The sequence below is a fragment of the Erpetoichthys calabaricus genome, chromosome 7 (genome assembly GCF_900747795.2).
Source record: "Erpetoichthys calabaricus chromosome 7, fErpCal1.3, whole genome shotgun sequence".
NCBI lineage: Eukaryota > Metazoa > Chordata > Cladistia > Polypteriformes > Polypteridae > Erpetoichthys > Erpetoichthys calabaricus.
In genome coordinates this window covers 171,424,528-171,446,506 of record NC_041400.2, presented here as the reverse complement: position 1 = coordinate 171,446,506, position 21,979 = coordinate 171,424,528, and the positions used below count along the sequence as shown (strand labels likewise).

The 21,979-nt window shown below is 40.1% G+C and overlaps 1 protein-coding gene across 2 annotated transcripts in view; it reads left to right on the top strand.

Annotated features, from left to right (window-relative positions):
- Window positions 1-21,979, top strand: part of dmgdh (dimethylglycine dehydrogenase) — a 100,738-nt gene that overhangs the window by 58,018 nt on the left and 20,741 nt on the right. For both annotated transcript variants that reach the window (XM_028805717.2, XM_028805716.2), the window contains exons 6-10: window positions 668-916; window positions 3,153-3,351; window positions 6,237-6,406; window positions 12,788-12,941; window positions 19,372-19,537. In XM_028805717.2, the coding sequence (XP_028661550.2) occupies window positions 668-916; window positions 3,153-3,351; window positions 6,237-6,406; window positions 12,788-12,941; window positions 19,372-19,537 (938 nt within the window). The remainder of the gene's footprint in view (window positions 1-667; window positions 917-3,152; window positions 3,352-6,236; window positions 6,407-12,787; window positions 12,942-19,371; window positions 19,538-21,979) is intronic.

Genomic DNA, 21,979 nt, shown 5'->3' with positions numbered 1-21,979 from the left:
GGGATGCTTCTCTTTCTGACCATAAATGTATTTTTGCCCAAATCTGTTTCTCCCCAGCATTGTTTTGAACTGTCTGAATAACCCAACATCTTAACCCAGCATATAGTGCTTATAAAATGTATAGTTTTTGTATTATATATATATACTTCTTTTAGACCTCTTTGCAGAAATCTGATTTCAATTTGACATTAAAGAATCTCTGTTGATAAATGTCAAAAAAGCTAAATTAAATCCATTGTGATTCAATGACGCAAAATGTGAAAATTTATAAGGGGGTGAATACGTTTTATAGGCACTGAACTGTCAGAAAATATTCACTGCTCTGGAAGGAGCAATTTGAGATTTCTCAGTTAGGTATGCTTCTGGACTTGGGCTATCCCAGAGACAAGAGATCACTGATCTTGAATTTTGAGTGCACTCACCCCCATGTATTTGATCATACTTGACAATACTTCTATTATTGATGTTAATGATAACTTGTTCCAAAGACGCTCCATGAAACCTGGCACAGAAACCTCATCTGATTCTGAGAACTATTTGAAAAGAGTGCCCCAGCTCAAGTGGTTCTTCATATAAAATAAAACAGCACATAAAACTAAAAAGTTTGCCACATTCAGTGAATTAAAAATACCATTTTAGTTTCTGAAGTTTTATTTTTTCCTTTTAGGATTTTGGGCACGTGAAGTTGGAAAGCTCATTGGATTTGAACACCCTCTCATTCCTGTGCATCATCAATATGTTGTAACTGCTACTGTTCCTGCTGTGAAAGCCCTGAAGACTGAACTTCCTGTAATTCGAGATCTTGAGGGGTCATACTACCTCAGGCAGGAGCGTGATGGCTTGCTTTTTGGGCCATATGAAAAGCAAGAAAAAATGAAGCTACAGGAGTCTTGGGTAACAGATGGTGTTCCACCAGGTATATTATTAGAATCTTCTATCACACTGTGTCTCATCTCACCTTATGTTTAATTTGCTTGTCTTGACAAAGGACAGGCCCAGATGTTCACTGGCAAACTTAAGATGAGCCTGTACATGTGCCTTCTTGAGCCGGGGGACCTTGTGGGCATTGTAAGATTTCAATCCATTACATCATAGTGTGTTACCAGTGGTGTTCTTGGTGGCTGTGGTCCCAACTGCCTTCAGATCATTAACAAGCTCCTCCCATGTAGTTTTGGGCTGATCTTTTACCTTTCTCATGATCATCCTCACCCCATGAGGCAAGATCTTGCATGGAGCTTCAGACCGAGAGCGATTGATGGTTATTTTGTATTTCTTTCATTTTCCGAATATTTGCACTAACAGTTGTCACCTTCTCACCAACCTTCTTGCTGATGGTCTTGTAGCCCATTCCAGCCTTGTGCAGGTCTACAGTCTTGTCCCTGATGTCCTTTGACAGTTCTTTGGCCTTGCCTATGGTGGTGGAGATGTTGGAATGGAAGAAATTGATTCTGTGGACAGATGTGCTTTATACACATAACGAGTTTAGATCAGGAGTATCTAATTGATTGATTGATTGATTGACTGGTTGATTGTAATCGGCACACAGCCAATCTGTTGGAGCCAGAATTCTGGCTGGGTTGTAGAGGATCAAATACTTATTTCTCTCATTGAAATGCAAATCAATTTATAACCTTTATGTGTAATGTGTTTTTTTCAGGATTTTTGGTTGATTTTCTGTCTCTCACCATTAAAATGAAACTACCATAAAAAAGTAGAAACTGATCATTTCTTTGTCAGTGAGCAAACTTACAAATTCAGCAGGGGATCAAATATTCATTTCCCCTGTATATTCAAGTTTAATTGTAGTTGGCTCATAGAGCAAAAAATTCTCATAGTTGGGAGTCATTGTGCTGAAAATTCCAAATATTGTTAAAGAAAAACTTTATTATAAAACTTACAGCTATTCTCTTCTAGCCATCTTCAGAATACTGTCCTTGAGAAGCAACACACTTGCCTAAACTTTTCACCGTTTGCTGTACACATTTCCTGTACTCATCTTTTGTTATGATGTCTAAAGACTCCTGCTCTTATCTTGGATTTCTTCCACAGTAGCACATTTTCTTCCCTTCACTCTCAGTATTAACTTCGGAAACAATAAAATTCACAAGAAGCAAGATCTGACAGATATAAGGGAAAAAGCAACAACCACACTGTTTTTGGTCAAATATGTTTCGACTGACAACAAGGTGTATCCAAGTGTGTTGTCATGGTCCAAAATCCAGTTCTGGGTGCGTGACTTCTCTAGATGTTTTATCCTGATACTTACCCATTGACGCATCAGTATATTGTGAAAGATGCCCAGACTCAAACAGATACCAAGACAGCCAGATGTCCAATACACACATGCTTTTTATTTTATTTTCAGCACACACAACACCAATACACAAATCAGTAGTCAACTCAGTCTTTATCTCTTTCTTCTGCCACCTCCACTCCTCTCTGGTAAGCTCCGTCCTCTTCCACCCGACTCTGGCTCGCCGAATGGAGTGAGGCGGACCCTTTTATGGCACACCCGGATGTGGTCCAGGTGCTCCCTGATGATCTTCTTGCAGCACTTCCTGGTGTGGTGGAAGTGCTGCATGGACACCTGGAAGCACTCCAGGTGTGGCCAGTTCTCTTCCGTCCAGTGCTCTAAGATGACCCCAACAGGGTTGTGCTTCCAGACTCTCCATCCGTGACCCTGATGTAATCCAGGGGGGCTGCCCTCTTGCACCCTGGGGAAGATATTGCCCCTCTCCCGGTCCTTCCCTTCTCCAGGCATCCCGGTGGGCAAGGTCCCCAGTCATCTGCCACAACATGTAATGTCACTGATTAGCAATATGTCAATGTGGAAAATCTTTTTATAAGCAAGTCTGTCTGTGTCAAAAAACGCAGGCATCATTGTCTCTTGAAAATCTGCCATGGTGACATGAAAAAAAAATCACGTACGTCCTGTGCATGATTGTAGAATAAACACCAGAAATACGCAATCAATCAACTTAGCATACCACTTGGCGGATTGATTAACCAGAGTATAGGCATACGATAACTAGTGGCATATTCAGTGTCTACACCTATTACCATGCTAGTAACTGATTCTGGAAGTTTTTGGGCACCCCCTGATTAATTAAGCATATTCATTTTAAATAATGTCATTTTCCTGTTTATTGTAGGCTTTGGAAAAGAGCTTTTTGAATCAGATTTGGATAGAATTATGGAACACGTGGAAGCTGCCATAGACATGGTGCCGGTACTAAAGGATGCTGACATCATAAATATAGTGTCAGGCCCAATCACTTATACTCCAGATCTCCTGCCAATGGTTGGGCCACACCAAGGTGTCAGGAACTATTGGGTGGCTGTAGGCTTTGGGTGAGTTAAAATTTCAGTTTGCCGACATTTACTGTAGCGATTTTAAATGTTGTTTTCCTACCTGATAAGATTATTTGTTGTATATTTAACCGAAATACCATGAACTAGTGGATACATTCTTTAAAAGATGATCTTCGAAAGCAGTCTAAATAATATAAAGCTCTTTGATAATTTATGTGTATTCACTTGGATTTGTCCTGTAGGAATCTTGGAAAAACAGCACATGGGGTATAGCAGGGTTTCTTAAACTATGGCTTTGGGTCGCAGGTTGTCACCATTGTGTCGCGGATTACTGTTTAATTTAATGGTAATTGGTCACGGATGATCTGTGAAGTGGGTTGCCGCAGGTTGATTAAGCAATGGACATTGCTCTGACAATTGTCCTCAGTTTATAATGATCGTCCACGATTCTCCAAGGGGTGACTCTCCTCAGCTAGGATGGAATGGGTCTTAAAGACACTAAAAAAGGAAAGATTGGGTTGTACCAAAAAAGGTTTAAGAAACCCTTGTATAGAGAGCATGATTTTGCTGCAGTCCAGTCATGTATTATCAATTCTTTTCTATCTTTTCATCTGTGTAATATATTTTTAATTGGCATTGCTTGCAGAAACAATTTATGGCCAGTCCATATATAATATAAAGGCCAGTTTACCTTTAGCTAATCTACATTTGAGATAAACATCTCTGTGAATGAGCAACTTTCCTGTCTTCCCTAATCAGGGCTTCCCCTTTGCCCGTTTTAAACCAGTGCTTCTTAGTCATGATCCTGAGAGGCCATTATATCTTGTATGTTTTAGTGCAATCCACCTCCTTATCATAAAAAAGTTCTTTATTATTGAACTCCTTGCTTAAACAGACTTCTGGCATTGATCGTTCTACACTTGAAACAAAGCTAACCTGAAGTAACCAACGGAGGGTTGATTGGTGGCGCAGTGGCTACGCTGTTGCCTCTCAGCAAGGGTTCAACTTCTCTCTCTCTGTCCATATGGGTTTCCTCTCACAGTCCAAAGACATGCATGTTAGGTGGATTGGCGATGCTAAATTGGCCTCTGAGGAGTGTGAGTGTGTGTTCACTCTGTGATGGACTGGTGCCTTGTCCAGAGATTGTTCCCACCTTACACCCGGTGCTTGCTGGAGTAGGGTTTAGTTTCCCTATGATCCTGCTAGCTTGCTGATAGAAAAAGATGTGATTGTTTCACAGTGTATTAATCATTTAAAACATATAATGCTGGCAAACATTTTAATGTAAATGGAAAGTGGGAAAATAAGAAGTGTAATTAACCCTGTGCTTATGTTCTTTGGGGCAGATGTGGCAAATGAGAACTATACACCATTTATAGTGGTAGTTCCCAGTAATAAAATTCATAGAAGACAATTCTTCCTGAATTAATCAAGTTGTGTTAAAATTTTGACCTATTCTGACTTAAAAACGAAACAAATAATAACCAGTTCAACAAGGAATAACATTTTTGTAGGAGCACGATGTTCAGAGTGGTTCAATATATGCTTAATGTATTTTCATTTTCACAAATAAAAAATTGGAGCTAATCTTTAATTGCTTTTTGTGGATTGTGTGCTAAGAACTCATCTGAGGTCATTGTGAATTGTTCTGCATTGTTCTTGAGTGTATTATTGTTACTTTGTATTGTTAGCTATTTTAACTTTATTTTTGTGCCATTATCGCAAAACTTTTCAATCGGCACCAGCATTTTGTGAATATATTGTGTGGACACCCCCATATTGTTTTTTTTCTAACAAATCAATATTGCTAGTCTCAGGCCATGTAATGTCATCACACTTCTTTGGTAAAATATGGCAGTGTACTTAGTTGCTTGTGCAAACTTTGGATCAAAAAATCTAAACAATCAAAGAACTAACATTTGTGAATGAAAGGCTAACCAGTTAAATTTAGGATTTGAGTTTTGTTTGATTTTTAATTATGAATTTCAGTTTAGGAAGTGTGGTGTAGTGGTTAAGGCTTTGGACTTCAAACCCTGAGGCTGTGGGCTCATATCCCACTACTGACACCATGTGATCCTGAGCAAGTCACTTGACCTGCCTGCACTCCAATTGGAAAACCAAAAGAAATTGAACCAATTGTATCATAAATGTTGTAAGTCACCTTGGATAAAGGTGTCTGCCAAATAACTAAATGAAAATGTACATTTTGGTTTTGGCATTTGTTTTTTTGTCTACTAGTGGAGGGAAGTCAAGATAGATGTTGTGGGGTACAGTCCGGACACAGAGAGGTAGACATGATGATTTCACCACACACACATTTATTTACAATATTTACAACACAAAAGTGAGCACAACCCAGTGCCGCAGCACCAATCACCCCTTAAGTCCTGGCCTTTCCACACTGCCTTTGACTGTCTCTGGTCCGCCTCCACTCCTCTCCTCCGAGCTCTGTCCTCTTCCACCCGACTCCAGCTCCCGATTGGAGGGAGGCGGCCCCTTTTATGCACACCCGGATGGGCTCCAGGTGCTTCCCGACACTCCTCCGCCGACACTACCCTGTGTGGCGGAAGTGCCGGCTGCGCACCCGGAAGGACTCCGGGTGTCCCCGATCCTCTTCCCCCCAGCACTTCCGGGTGTGGCGGAAGTGCTGAGGTCCAGGGCTCCCAAGGCATCGGGGCGCCCCTTGGCAGTGACCACGGGCCCCTACAGGGTTGGGCTTCCAAGCCCTGCACCCGTGGTCCCCAACACAATCAGGGCGGCCACCCCCTCGTGGTCTGGAGGAGGCACAAGCCCTCCTCCGGTCCTCCTGGGCGTCCCGGCTGGGTACCACCCCCAGCCGCGTGCCACAATGTAAATTGATAGAATTGACAGATGAAACCTGTTCACAACTTTTTACTGCTGTTCCTAATCTCTGTTGTTTCAAGATATGGCATTATTCATGCTGGAGGCATGGGAAAATTCTTAAGTGATTGGATTATGAATGGAGAACCTTCCTATGACTTGATAGAAGTCGACCCCAATCGCTATGGCAAGTGGACTACAACCAAATATACTGCTGCTAAAGCAAGAGAGTCATACGGGTTTAACAATATAGGTAAGTACATTGTCTGAACAGTACTTGTACAGGTGCAACCCTGTAATCTTGCAGATTTTTTTTAGATCAGCAAGGAACACTTATGGAGTATTACATTTGTACAATAAAAAAGTTGTGTGGCATACGGAAACAGTATATTATACATACAGATATCTAATCTGGAAATTTCTTTCAAAGCCACTGGAATCACCACAAATGTTACATTTTTATTTGGGTGTAGTGAGAAGTCAAGCAAAATGACACCTTTCATTGGCTAACTAAAAAGATTACGATATGCAAGCTTTCGAGGCAACTCGGACCCTTTCATATTACCTGAAGAAGGGGCCTGAGTTGCCTTGAAAGCTTGCATATCGTAATCTTTTTAGTTAGCCAATGAAAGGTGTCATTTTGCTTGACTTCTTACTACATTCATAATGGCTAACACTGTACAACACCCTAGTACTACATTTTTATTTTGGGATATTTACTTTACAAATGTTATGTATTTGTGTTTGGGGAACAGCAGCAATATGGTTAGTGATGTTTCCTTAAAGACCCTGAGACTCTTAAAGGCATATATGTTTGCTTTATTTTCTACCCTAAATTCCCCCAAGTGTGGATTTGTCTATAAGTGTATTTGGATCCCATTCAAGGTTTTTTCCTATTAATGCTGTTGAAACGGGCCCTGGAGGCCCACAGCCTTGTAATGGAGTAGGTGATACAACAGAAGGTAGTTTGGAAAAGCCATTTGGAGCAAGCAAAGAAGATGGATTAAGGTGTCGCCCCATTACAATTTACTGTAAGTACAATCATCACACAGACCTACAAGAATTTAAAGGCATTTGCACTCTTGAAATAACATTATATTTACCTTTGAAGGTTATGTTACATTTTAGCTGAGAATTAAAATAAACTAAAGCACCTTAATCAATATTTCCTCCTTGCCCACAGATGGTGGTGTGCACAACCTTATTTTGTCTTTCAACTTTCTTACTGTGGGGTCATTTAGTATAAAACCATCCATTTTGTGAGGGTTATTAACCTGGAGCTTATCCCGATTGCTGTGAGCCCATGGTGGGAGTTCCTCCCACATTTCCTCACTATGTACCGTAGCCATTAATCTAAGCCCTGCTTTTTATTACATGTAATTCAAAAGGCTTTGTGTTTAGGTCAGTCATTCTGCAAGAGATCCAGTACTAAGAATTGGGGCAATGAGTCTATAAAACATCTAAAGTATAGAGAAAACAGCTTTCATTAAAGCTGAGATACTTTTAAAAAGTTTTCATGTGATTTCTAGTGATAAGTGCTACAGCCGTGGAGCACATTGTCTGTAAGACAGCTAAAGGATTTCAGATGGAAATCTGACCTGTGCCAGGGTATTGTTGTTTGTTATGAAGTAGAGCAGAGCTTCTCAACTCTGGTTCTGGAGGTCTGCAGTGCTTTCAGGTTCTCATTCCATCTCGTTTCATTATTGGAAGGCAGGCCTAGATGATAATGAAACTTGTATTGTTTGTTAGTGCTTTCTTTTGTCCAAGACAAATCTTCTATCTCATTGTAGCTTTTTTATTACCACAGATACATCATAATGCACATACACAGGTTTAAATGGAAGCACGTTAGCAGCTGGTGCTTCCTTTGTCATTTGCACCTCATTATTACTTGATGGCAGTTCACCATTAAAGCAGCTGAATAAAACAGGCAATTAAATTCTGAACTGTAACGAACAAGTTAATTAAAACTAATCAAAATATATATATATTGCTTTAGTAGTAAATAAATGGGATGTAATTTAAAATTTGGTTAAAGCAAAAACCTGCAGCCACTGCGGACCTACTGGACCCAAGTTGAGTATCCCTGAAATAGAGAGTCCCAAAACACAGCAAGTCCCCAAAAATTTCAAAATGCCCACTATTGGGGGTAAAACCATCAAAACCTGGCTAGTCGCACAAAGGACAATGAAGAATATTTATAAATATTACAAAAGGAGCTTACCACCCACCTAGCATATTCAAAGAGACCACAAGTGAAGGTGGGGTTTCCTCTGCCTTTTTAGGGCTGAAAGCAGTTCCTTGCAATGATGGCCAGGTGGCTCCACCTATTGGGGGACAACCTACAAAATACATAGTATTAAAGAAGATACATAGGTACCCAGAAACTCAGTGACCAACACCATTAACATAAAGAAAAGAATCAAAAATTAACAAAAAAGACATAAAATCTATCTATCTATCTATCTATCTATCTATCTATCTATCTATCTATCTATCTATCTATCTATCTATCTATCTATCTATCTATCTATCTATCTATCTATCTATTACCAAAGAGACAAGCAAAATATACAAAATGTCTTCTTTGTAAGTTGCCTTTAATTGATATAAATGTGAAGTGGCCTAGCTGGTATGAGGTTACCAGGAGCCACAGTCACATACATGACCTTAAGCAAAATAGAGAGAAAGCCAGAGAACATCCCAACAACTGGAGAGTGAGAAACACTACATATGAGTCATGCCTGCAAAGGCCAACAGACAGAGGCACTACTGGTGAATGCAGTGTTATCCCAGGAAGCTGAAGGGCAGGTGGTCCAGCATATGCAAGGACTTAAAGAGTGAGTGATGCCATTGAAGGGCAAGTAACAGTTCTCAGGATGCTCTAGGCCAGCACATAACCACTAGTTGAGGAAACTGGTGCCTGGCAAGTGCATGAAAGACTCATGTTAAGTTTGTACCCTTCTGAGTTAATGCTAGGGGAAAATTTAGGGAGTTCCAGCCTTTTTTCTCTATATTACAATTAGGGTTGCCCCTAACTTGGAAGTGGTTTTAAGGCTTGGCTGAATGTGACCATATCAGTAGGTTTAAAGTAGCTTTGAGCCAGAGGCATTACTAGAGGAATCTGAGGGAATTTAAGATGAAGACTTGACTTGCAGGAGGTAAAAGCTAATTATGAAAGAGAGATATAGAAGGCTTGATGGTAATTTTGAAGTTTACAAAAGGACAAGCCAGCCTAGAGGGAAGCCAAAAAAATAAACAGCCTTTATTTTATATAGAACCTTTCTATATTTAACAACTTTATTACTTTGGCTTTAAGTGTTTGAAAGTAATTTATCTCTGATATATTTTATCATTATGTGGGAAATTAATTGTCTTTGAAAGGCAGAAAGAAAACACTTTGGGGTTGAAACAGTTTTCTGTTTTTATGTTTCAGAAAATCAACACAATGTACAATATGGTAAATTCATTTATTCTACATACATTTTGAGATTATTTAATATGGAAATTAATAACTGCAAACACCAATAGAACCAAATTTATTTTCCTTGAAATTTGAAACATGGCTGTATATTCCTACCACTGTATATGTTCGTCCAAGTAATACTTAGACAAATAATGAGGCTTTGATATTTTAATAACAACTAGTTAACAAAGGAGCGCAAATGAAATGAATGGATTCATGGACAATGTACTCCACCTAGTGTAGGAAACCGAGTACAGTACTGCAGATTTGAGTTGTAACATTCTTGAATTAGCTGTTTACACCTGAGGGCACTGCAGAGCAGAACTCGATCCCAAATATGTCCAGCGAGAACTCAGAAGGACCTGAACAGGTTATCTCCCTCTCGATCAGGTGTAGGGTCTAAGGTACTTACCCACTTCCAAAACCATTGTTTCCCTTCTCACTTCCCTGATCATTCTTTCACCACCTCTGGCCTGTTGTCCTCTTTTCTGTCAGGTGAGCTTTTGCCTGTAGTCTGCAACAAACTTTAAGCTCCCTCAAGCTGAGGTCAGAAGTTGGGATCTGAAATGCTTGATGAATTTCTGAGGTTGTGTGTTCAGTCCTCTCCTTTTTATATCCTGGCATCTCTGCAGTTCTAACCTGCAACCTATACTATAAGGCAGTGGTCCCCAACCTTTTTGACAGCAAGGACCACTTTATTAGATGCAAATTTTTCCACGGACCGGTTGGAGGGGTTGGTTGGGGGGGGCAGTTTTATACACAATTTACATAACATTTCTATTATTATTAAAGTTATTAAGCAGTTCGCATACGTTTGCAACCTGAGATTTTTCTTCTTTTTTTGCATATAACAAAGACATATGCTTTGCATTTGCCAATCCAACAGATTGCACATCACAAACATTAACACTGCTATCTTTTTTTCGTGTCTGCCGTTTCTATAGGAGGGTGACAATGAGTTAAATTCCAATGGATGTTTTTCAAATGTTGACAAGTAATAAGCAAAAGGAATCAATGAAAACCACAGACAACAAAAACAGCAAAAAAAAAAAAAAAAACAGTACGAGGAAAGTTCAAAGAAAGAGATTTTTTTACAATGTTTCTGTTTGGGGATCGTTGTGCAAACATGCACATCTGAGCTGTGACCACAGATCTAACTGCTCTGTGGATGATTCGTTCAAGCATTTCAAGGTCACTTCGTTGTAATGAAAGCATCTGTTGAATGTACTTCGTAGTAACGTGATTTCTATAGACTCGTGTCATATGGGGAAACTGTCGGGACCATAAAAATACTTTGTTGTAATACTCTCTCACCTCGGTCTCTCTCCTCTCTCTGCGCCGCTGCAAAGCCCCGCCCGCCAAGCGTTCTGAAAAGTCTGAGTGAGTCGCCGTTGCCGGCAGTTCTCTCGCGGCCCGGCTGTCAGACGGCTGCAGACCGGTAGTGGGCCGCGGACCGGGGGTTGGGGACCCCTGCTATAAGGGACAGACACTAATGAAAAAGTCTATCTAGTTCAATAAGTTGCAGGGGCCTAAGCTTAATCCTACAACCCAACTATTTGCTTGCATGTCTATGACTACATGGGGTTGCTGGTTTTACACATCTCCTTCTAGTGGGTTATTCTCTAAGCTGTAATCACTGTTTCAGTCAGGGTTTATGTATATTTTCTGTTTTAGTGTTTAGTTTGAATGATTATTTTTCATGTTTCATTTTTATATGCAATTTCCGTTAAGTTTGCTTATCTATATATATAATTCACTAAGTCCATGGCAAGAAAGACGCACGCAAGACCAAGCCCCGCCCACCAACAATTCACTAAGCAGCCGACCATGGCACACACACGACAACAATTCGCGCAAGAGCAAAAGCATTTGCTAAGAATGTTTTCATTAATCAAGAACGAAAGTCGGAGGTTCGAAGAAGATCAGACCATAAACGATGCTGACTGGCAATCCGGCGGCGTTATTCCCATGACCCGCCGGGCAGCCAACCAGGTAACCAAAGTCTTTGGGTTCCAGGGGGAGTATGGTTGCAAAGCTGAAACTTAAAGGAATTGACGGAAGGGCACCACCAGGTGTGGAGCCTTTGGCTTAATTTGACTCAACACGGGATACCTCACCCGGCCCGAACGTGGCTCAGAGGTGCGTATGTTGCTCTCTCCAGAGTTCCATCCTTTCATTCACCTACAGTCGTATCCTCAAACCCACCCCATTTGGACAACTGTGTCTTTCAGGAAGTGTTCACCCATCAATACATAATTATGAAGCGTATGCTATGCCGTGGGTTGGCTAGTTATTTTTTATTTGTATACTACGTCTTGAAATGTTCAAAGTTCCTTGTGTTTTGTGGATAGAACCCAATGAGGCAGGGCCACCCTGACAGATGGTGCGATTTCCCTCTGCCTTTATACTGAGCTTGGTGAGAGGGATACATAAATGGATTGTTCAGAATTGTTTGGTAGTTACTGTGAACATTGTTTTCTTTTGATTATTTTTTTTTGTGAATTATTGCTTGCATTCTTCAGCAGTTGGCTATGGAAATCACAAACTGAAGTCCATTTTTTATTCTATGTGTAATATGCAGCATTTCATCATCATTACTTTTTTAGTTGGCTATTTTTATATAGTAAGCTAAAAATGTATCTGGTTATGTGAATTTTATATTAAGTAATTTATAAAAGAAGTACAAGTTGCTCAGGTGTTTGAAGTTTTCATGCTTTTTTCGATGTGTCAGTTGATCAAAGTGAATAGCAAAATATTGCAATCAGTAATCATTATATTGTATCCAAAACAGTACATATCTGTCTTTTACAAAAACATCAAATGAGGAGTGATGGAGGAGAGGATAGTATTGAAGTTATTGTAACAAACGGAACAAATTAAATTATTGAACAAACAAGAGGAGACTATTCAGTCCCTAAGGCATGTTTGTTAGGTTAAAAGCAAAGTTATCCCAAAATCTCATCTAAGTTATTTTTATCTTAACCATTAACAGGTTAGTGCAGAACAGCAAGGAAGTAAAAAACAAAGAAGCAATCCTGTTTAGACTCACTACAAGACTTTAGGAAGCAGAACTTGCAGTCTGCTACAATAAAAACACACAATTCATTTTGGACTCTCAGTGATATGGAACCCTGACAGTTCCTCATTGATTTTTTTCTTTTTTGATAGTTGGATATCCCAAAGAAGAGCGTTTTGCTGGAAGACCTACAACAAGAGTGAGTGGGATATATGAAATGCTGAAATCTAGTGCATCTATGGGATTCCATGCAGGGTGGGAGCAGCCGCACTGGTTTTACAAACCCGGAGATGAAACAGGCTACCGGTAAACGCTTATCTTGCATGTGTTTGTGTGTTCTCTGAGGGTTGAAATGTTTGTTTTTGATAGGTGTGGAAAGATCCGCCTTGACCCAGACAGACACCGACTCACAGTGTCCTTAAAGCACACACTTTAATTTTCTTCTTCTTTTGTACACACAGCACACAGTGCACCAACCACCAACAATGGTCACAGTCCTTTCTTTGTCTCTCTTTTCTTTCTCTTCTGCCGCCTCCACTCCTCCAGTCGCAAGCTCCGTCCTCTGCCTCCCAACTCCGGCTCCCCGAATGGAGTGAGGCGGCCCCTTTTATGGCACACCCAGATGTGCTCCAGGTGCTCCCTGATGATCTTCTTGCAGCACTTCCTGTGGCAGAAGCGCTGCTGTCCGGGGCTCTGGGATAGTCCAGGCGCCCCCTGGCGGTGGCCATGGATGCCAAAAGGGTTGAGCTTCCAAGCTCCAAATCCATGGCCCTGATATAATCCAGGGGGGCTGCCCTCTTGCGCCCCAGGGAAGATATTACCCCTCTCTCTGTCCTTTCCTTCTCCAGGCGTCCCAGTGGAGCAAGGTCCCTGGTTATCTGCCACATAGGATGTGTATTTCTTTACTGCCTTAAAGCATAAATAAATACAGCAATATCCGCATATTTTCAAAGACTGATATGTATCAACATATTTGTATGACAGTTTTTATATTACTTACATACTTACTAGTTCTCATAACTGCCATATCAGAATATACATTATCCCATGTAGTTTGTAGTCAAGGCTGAGAAAAATGTAATCTCATGCTTTCATGGAGAATGGAGATAATAAGCCACCTGACAGAAAGCTGGACAACAGCAAACAGTACAAAAATATCCATGAAAAAATCTCATGTTACTTATCTTATACCAGTAACTGTGCACTGCACGTTACACTTGACTTGAGCATTCATAGTTTTCATACTGTGTACGCAGGGCCGGATTTTCCTATAGGCTAACTAGGCTTCAGCCTAGGGCCTCAAGATCAAGAGGGGCCTACATTCAAATTGTTAGCAAAATTAAAATTGCACTATTCTAAAAACAGTGAACACTAAAACACTGAACCGAAAATAAGGAGAAATTCTACGCATATGACTAATAAACAAACATAAAAATGTATTGGTTAAGATCAACGCGTTAATTTTCCACACAGGTTAGTACCAATCACAACATGTTTCATTTAACATATTGATATATATCACAGTAATGATGTATTTTATTATCTCTCATGTAATTTACAAACTTAAAAATGGAAGGTGAAAGGGCCTCATAAGTGGAATAGCCTAGGGCCTCTTTTCATATAAATCCGGCCCTGTCTGTACGTTTAGCATTCGTTTGCTCAGAGGTTGATGCGCTTGCTGCTTCCTAAGCAGCTCTTCATTTCTCTACCCTAGTGGCCCGCTTCTTCTCTTCTTTTGTGTTAAAACTGATTAAGTCAGTGTTTGTGTTGCGATTAATTAGTACATTTTCTTTAATTTTTCACTTAAGCTGGCACTTAAGTCTTCAATCTGCCACAAGAATGATTTAAGATATGAAGAGGTAGGGGAAGTAATGGCGAAGGTGGTAGGGATGAGAACGGCGCCCGAATGCATGCGCCACATGGCTGCTCTGCAGGCCGCTGCCGAGAGTTGATTCTACAATAAAATAAAAATGAAAACAGGAATAACCTTGGAGGTCAATCATCACCCTGGAAGCGGATAGCAGAGGTCGCGTAGTATATGTGTACCAAATTTCAGGTCAATAGGTCTAACTATTTGCGAGCTACAGGTGATTTAAAATCCTGGACAGACAAATGAACAGCCACTGTAGCGTATTATATATAAAGATATAAACGTCTACATGTGGAATTTTGTGTCTGCCTGTCTGGCCCGGAAGTGCAAGGTGGCCTGGAAGTGCGAGGCTACAGCATGAAGGTCAAAGAGCCGGCAAGACGACCCCAAGTTAAACAGAAGAAAGAAGTACATGGCTACAGCATGAAGCTGATAGAAAGCGACTCCATTGCCAAAGTGAAACCGGCGACAAAAAATAAACTAGCTGCTAATACAGAACCGAGGCGAGCACATTAGCAAAACAAAACCTCACAGGAGAGAGAAACTCGCTTAGGCACTGCTAGATTAGGGAGGCAAGCACGTATGCAAAACAAAACTGCTGACTCTGTATTTCAGTTTTTTTCTGACGATTTCAATAGTTTCTAGGGGTTTTTTTACAGCACAGACTTACACAGCTAATGTCACATAATCGACATGTCAAGTCATTCAGTTGTATGCTCACAACAGACAGAACACATGCATTTTTTTCTAAAATATTGTAAAATAAATACTTCCTGAATATCAGAGCAGTGCACGTAGACGATACATGCTCATGCAGAAATTAACTTCGGAACTGAAGATAGGACTGCTAAAAATGAATGAGGGGAAGTCCACAAAAAAAAGTGAAACGCAAAAACAAAAGCAAAAGTCAAGAGACAAAAAGAGTTATTCCAAAATGATCAAAAGACCAACACAAACTCATAGTAGGAAAATACACAAGAAAACTCAAAAAAGAATAGCCAGGAAATAACCAATTCAATTTGCATATATAGGAGAAAGGCGGCATGGAGGCGCAGTGGTAGCGACCTGGGTTCGCTTCCCAGGTCCACCCTGCGTGGAGTTTGCATGTTCTCCTCATGTCTGTGTGGGTTTCCTCCCACAGTCCAAAGACATGCATTGGCAGTCCTAAATTGTCCCTAGTGTGTGTGCTTGGTATGTGGGTGTGTGTGCCCTGCGTTGGGCTGGCGACCTGCCCGGGATTTTTTTCCTTCCTTGCGCCCTGTGTTGGCTGGGATTGGCTCCAGCAGACCCCCGTGACCCTGTATTTAGGATATAGCGGGTTGGATAATTGATGGATGGATATATAAGAGAGGTCAGATCACACCTGAAGTCCCTAACCACACAATTACAAGGACAGTGACCAGGAAAAACTATAAATAAGTCAAAAAGGTGAACAAGGAATACACAGAGAGTAGGAAAAGGGGCAAAAGTCACAAAAAATGAAAAAATAACAAACCAGAGATACAGTTCTGACACTTGAAATGTACATATGATTTATTTGGGTCTAGGTTTAGCCTTCTTTTACAAACAATTGTGTCATTTTTTTATGTTGGTGGCATTGTGGAGCAGTGGTGTGTGCTGCTGCCGCCTTATAGCATGTTGTATGAGGGTCCTCCCTCCCCCACCATATAACACACACACAGGTTAAGTTAACTGCCAGCTCTCATTAGACCCACTATGATTCTATACATGAATGTGACCTGTCCAAGAAAGGTTTCTGGTTTTTTGTTTAATAGTGCCAGGATACACCTGATGGTTTGGCAATATGAATTATATTAGACAAGAAAAACCAATAGAAAGATGAATGAACAATCGCAATTAAAACATATTATACTATCTGATAAACTGAAAAAAATCTAAATGTGTTTAGTAGCCCAGCAGCCATCCCATAATGATCAGATGACCCTGAACCCCTTCTTCTTGGAAGAAATTTGCTGCAGCGGTGGTGAAATGGTGTGTACAAAGGAACTGAAGAGACAGAAAGTGTATGTCCAGTTAAATATGCAGGTCTGATCAACGGTGCCCTGTTCTCTTACTTCACTTAAAATAGAGCATGACAATGTAATACAAGGAAGTACTTTTATTTTGTTATGGTAGGGTCCTAGAGTGACCCTTTTCTCCCCTTTATGCTCTTCTTTATTTATAACATAACAAAAAGTCCTAAATCCCTACTATAGCCATAATATGTAATGTTACTTTTTATATCTATGACCTCAGGCAAGAAGACAGAGCACTAAAGCAAGCAGGAGAAAAAGTTTCACCCGTATTTAGGAATTATAGGTAATATGCTCAGAATGGAAGCAAACACAGTACAGATCTTGGCAAAGTAGCAATATAACCTGGTTCATGTTAAGCATCCATTATGGTTAGATTACCAGGTGTTTCTCTGTCTTAGTCTCTGGTCCAGCTTGGACTTTGTTCCTGCATGACCTTTGAATAGAATGGCAGAAATGGACAGCATGGCCTGTTTGAATATGTCCACCAAAAGAAATGGTCTCCTCAGGATGGAAAATAGTAGATTGAGAGAGAGAGAGAGTTTCTTTGTCATCCTGTCTTTATGTTCACCCATCTTCTTTGATATACCCCTGCCAGACCAATGAGATATCATAGTGCAGGTTGTCTTCTCTGCTTTATTACACTACTGTTTAGGTATGACTCAGCTTAGGTAGATTCCGCCACCATTCCAGCCCATGTGTATATTTCTAAAAACCTACCAGCCTTCCACAAGTTCATAAACTCATCCTATCCCTTCCACTTGAGGCTAACTTTGTTGCCAACCTGATAATGGCCTTTCATCTCAGTCCATTTGTATTCCTCCAGGCTAGGCCAGTCAATTTACCTGGTCTTTCGTAAGATTTTATCTATAATAGTTATAATCTGTAGTAAGCGCAACAATTGGTTTCTAAAGATTATTTTTTTCTAAGTACATATTTTAGCATAATATTATTACATAATCCCCATAACTACTTTATTAACAAAATTAATGTATCTGAATGCTATCCTCTATGTGATAATTGGCACTCAAAAGCTAGACATTGCTCTATACATTTTTCCAAGTCATTTTCTAAGGTTAAGAATGTTCAGTGGCAGTCTTCTTAATTTTCACATGAACTTTGATGCTTATACTTTGCTTGTTTTATTCAAGCATGATTATAAGAAAGCTGATGTGTGTTATGTCTTAACCATAGATTTTCCTAATTACATACGAGTGTTGCATTTACCCTAAATGCAGCCTGAATGGATGGCAGTGCTACTCTTTGCAGGCTAGACATCCAGTCTGCCTAGTCAGGAGGATGGTCTTCTTACTTTATATAGTGAGCTGGTTAGTCTTTTTGGCAGGGCCTCCAGCTGGTGCAGCTGATGATATCCCCTGGCTCCTCAACCAATCCCATTCAGGTCCTACTTTTTGTCAAATCTTCCATTAGTCAATACTTTATTCATGGCAACAGTCTCAGAGGACTACCTCATGTGTTTATACCCACAGCCCACACTGACCATGCATCAAGCCAAGCAGCTCAGCACATGGAGTGATTTCTTGACAAAGTACAGTTAACTTAAACATTCCTATGTTTTTTCTAGTAAATGCTTTTGTCACTTTTGTATTGTGAATGTATTGATTAGACACTGTGAAAGATGCCTGGAACACAGACAGACACTGAGACACTGAGAAGTCCAGAACACACATGTTTAATAACCTTTTCCATTTATACAGCACACACAGTACCCAAAACACCACAATAATGCTCCCAGTCCTTTGTTCTCTTCTGTCGCCTCCACTCCTCTCTCCGCTCTGTCTTCTTCCTCCTGATTCCGGCTCTTTGAATGGAGTGAGGCAGCCCCTTTTATAATGCACCTGGTGTGGCAAAAGTGCTGCAGTCCAAGGCTCCGGGATTGTCCAAACGCCTCTTGGCAGTGGCTACAATCCCCAACAGGACTGAGCTTTCAAGCTCCAGTCCCGTGGCCCCGATGTAAACCAGGGGGGCTGCCCTCTCGTGTCCCAGGGAAGGTATTGCCTCTCTCCCGGTCCTTCTGCTCTCCAGGCGTCCCGGTGGGTCAAGGTCCCTGGTCGCCTGTCACAACACATAGGATATAGGAAACACACAGCACATAGTTTTTCATAGTCCATCCCTATATCACTAGCCTGTTTTAATAAAGATTCTCCTTATGTTATCTTGGTTTAGATTGTACCTGCCTTATAGATTTAGATCAAGTAACTTCCCCATTCTTTGAGTAAGTATAATCCAAGACATCCAGGGCGGGATTCTTTTTATAATAAGTGCACCCATTACCAGGTTGAATTATTCTTCATGAATTTAGGGGGTGAACAGCTGGCTCTTCTTCCAAATCATCCTGTAACAACAGTCTTCATATAATTGACTGAAAGGCAGGGTGTCTGTGGTCATTTTGTGCCTCACTAAGTGTGTCCTTCATCAGCTATTGCCAGATCTCACTTTAGGAAGGAGTTGAATATTGGAGTTCCTTGCCTGTTCTACAAGGTTTTTTACGTGTGATATTGCAATGAGGAGGAGCAAACTGTGTTAGTACTGTAACTGCATACTTTTTAAAACTGGTTAGTTTAAATCTTTATATATGTTTAAGTGTATAATACTCTGTCATCAGTTAAGATAGATTATTCTTTCTGTAGATACCAGCCATCATATCATCATTTTGATAAATAATTTGTCAGGCCCAATGACCAATATTACCTTTTAATCTGTATTTTATTGTTCTAAAAATACTAAATTAATACGGAAATGAAATAACTAAATAATTAATTAAATTGCATTTCTTTATTCTTTACTACAAGATGTATTTTTTTGTTTTCAGACCTAGCTTCCGTCGAACAAACTGGTTTGAACCTGTGGGCAGGGAATGCAAACTTGTAATGGAAAAGGTGGGCGTCATTGATCTCACACCATTTGGGAAGTTCCTGATCAAAGGAGCAGACTCCAAAAGGTTGCTGGATAGGCTTCTGGCCAATGTTCTACCAAAGGTACTCAGATTGCTTTCCAAAAATAGCTTTTGTTCTCAGCATTTGTGCAATCAAAGCAGGGTTTATCTCCCTAGATTTGTCAGAATTTGTAATAACTGATGGAATTTTTAAATGAAGATTGCAGTTTGGATATGGCAACATAGACACTGTCTACTGCTTAGTCACAGTCAGAGCAGCAAAGTGATGTGTACAGGCTATTGTATTCTTGTCAGACTTTTACAGTGTTGCACATGTATTTTTACTTTTATTGTTGTTGTATAACAAAATCCAGAAGTATACGTTTATATTTTCAAAGCTTGCTGTTCAAATTATTTATGAAATAATACTGAAGGGTTGTTGTACACTGGTGATTTTACTTCAGACTTTTAGAAGCATTATGCAGTAGGTTTATATGGTCATTATTGACATTTGTACAGAGTACAGTGAAACTCTACTAATCAGCATGCAACACATCGCCACTCCATGATCAGTGAGTATAACTACTGTACTTTGAAACTTTTGTCTTTTGTATCTGAAAACTCTAAGAACATATCAGTCCTAACAACCGGGATCCACCTACAGTAGGTAATTCTACAGATGAACTGAAAACTTGTATAATGGTAGATCTTAATTTCTACTTACTCAGACTAAAAAATTTGATGCCTTTGTTGTTTCCTTGTATTGTAATCTTAGTAAGCATTTGGTAGTTTGCATAGCTCTAATAATGTGGATACACTAAGCAAGAATGGCTTACTATTTGAGATTGAGTTTTTTTTATCTGTACAGTAAGTTTGGAGGTACAGATTTTGTACAATGAGTGCTTGCTATACAGCAAGGCTGTCTTTGTTTGAAAAACAGTTTTAAATATAAAAGCATAACTGGAAAAATTGTTAATTTGGCTCAGGATGCAATGACGAAAAAAAGTATTTGAACCCATTGGAAGTAGCTGCATTTATGTATAAATGTGTCTGAAGCTATGCTCTCATATTTTTATAAGTTACAATAATTAGCACAGTCTTGTTTAACTAATAACACACAAATTATCATATTGCCTCGCAGTTAATGTAGGTTAGGTGGATTGGCGATTCTAAATTGGCCCTAGTGTGTGCTTGGTGTGTGGGTGTGTTTGTGTGTGTCCTGCGGTGGGTTGGCACCCTGCCCGGGATTGGTTCCTGCCTTGTGCCCTGTGTTGGCTGGGATTGGCTCCAGCGAACCCCATGATCCTGTGTTCGGATTCAGTGGGCTGGAAAATAGATGGATGGATGCTCTTGTACATATTGAATACGTCATTCAAATAATCACAGTGTAGGTTGGAAAAAGTATGTGAAGCCCAAGGCTGATGACTTCAACAAAAGCCAGTTGAAGTCAGGAGCTGGCAAACATGGCATCCAATCAATTTAACAAGACTGTAAGTGCAGTTTAGACATACTTAGACCAATAAAAATGACCCAGACTTTCTGAGTTTGCTATTCACAAGATGCATCTGTTGGAGTGAAGCATGACTTGAAGAAGAAAAAATCTCAGATCTGTGATCAAGAATTGTTGATTTGCATGATGCTGAAAAAAAATGACAAAGTAATGTCAAAAGATTTTAGATATTCTACAGTCAAAACAGACAAACTGTGTATGAATGGAGATGATTTAGTACTGGGGCTACTCTCAGCTGAGATGACTCAAAAAACACAATGCAGAATGCTGAACAAGGTAAAAAAAATAACACTAGAGCAACAGCTAAAGGTTTGAATGTTTCATTGGAATGGATTAATATTTTTGTTCATGAGTCTACCACACACAAAACATTGAACAGGCATGTTGTCCATGACAGGACACCAAAGAGAAAGCCACTGTTTTCCAAAAAAAACATCGCTGCATGCCTGAAGTTTGCCAAAGACCTTCTTGACACTCCATGATGCTAGAAGCTGTTGGGAAAATGTTTTATGGAGTGATGAATCCAAAATTAAATTGTTCAGGAAGAATATGCAGCGGTGTGTATGTTGCAATAAAGGCAGCACATCCCAATATGAACATATTATCCCAAAAGTGACATATATTGGAGGGAGCATCATGATTTGGAGGGAAAGTGAATTCCCATGTTTATCAAGGTATCCAACAGGATCATGTCAGGGTGGCTGTCTGCCAGCTGAAGTTAAGCACAAATTATGCGATAAAAGAGGACAATAACCCAAAAGGGATGACCTTAGTGGATCCGTTCACACCAGACATCCTAAGAATATGGTTGAGCTGACGCGCTTCTATAAGGAAGAATGGTCTAAAATTCCTCCTGAACATTATTATACAGGTCTGGTCCACAGCTACTTGAAACGCTTGTTAGAGATTATTGCTGCCAAATGAGATTTGACCAGTTATTAAATCCAAGGGTTCACCTACGCTTTCCACTGCACACTGTTTATATTTGATGGGTGTGTTCAATAAAGACATGAAATATTACAACTGTTTGTGTGT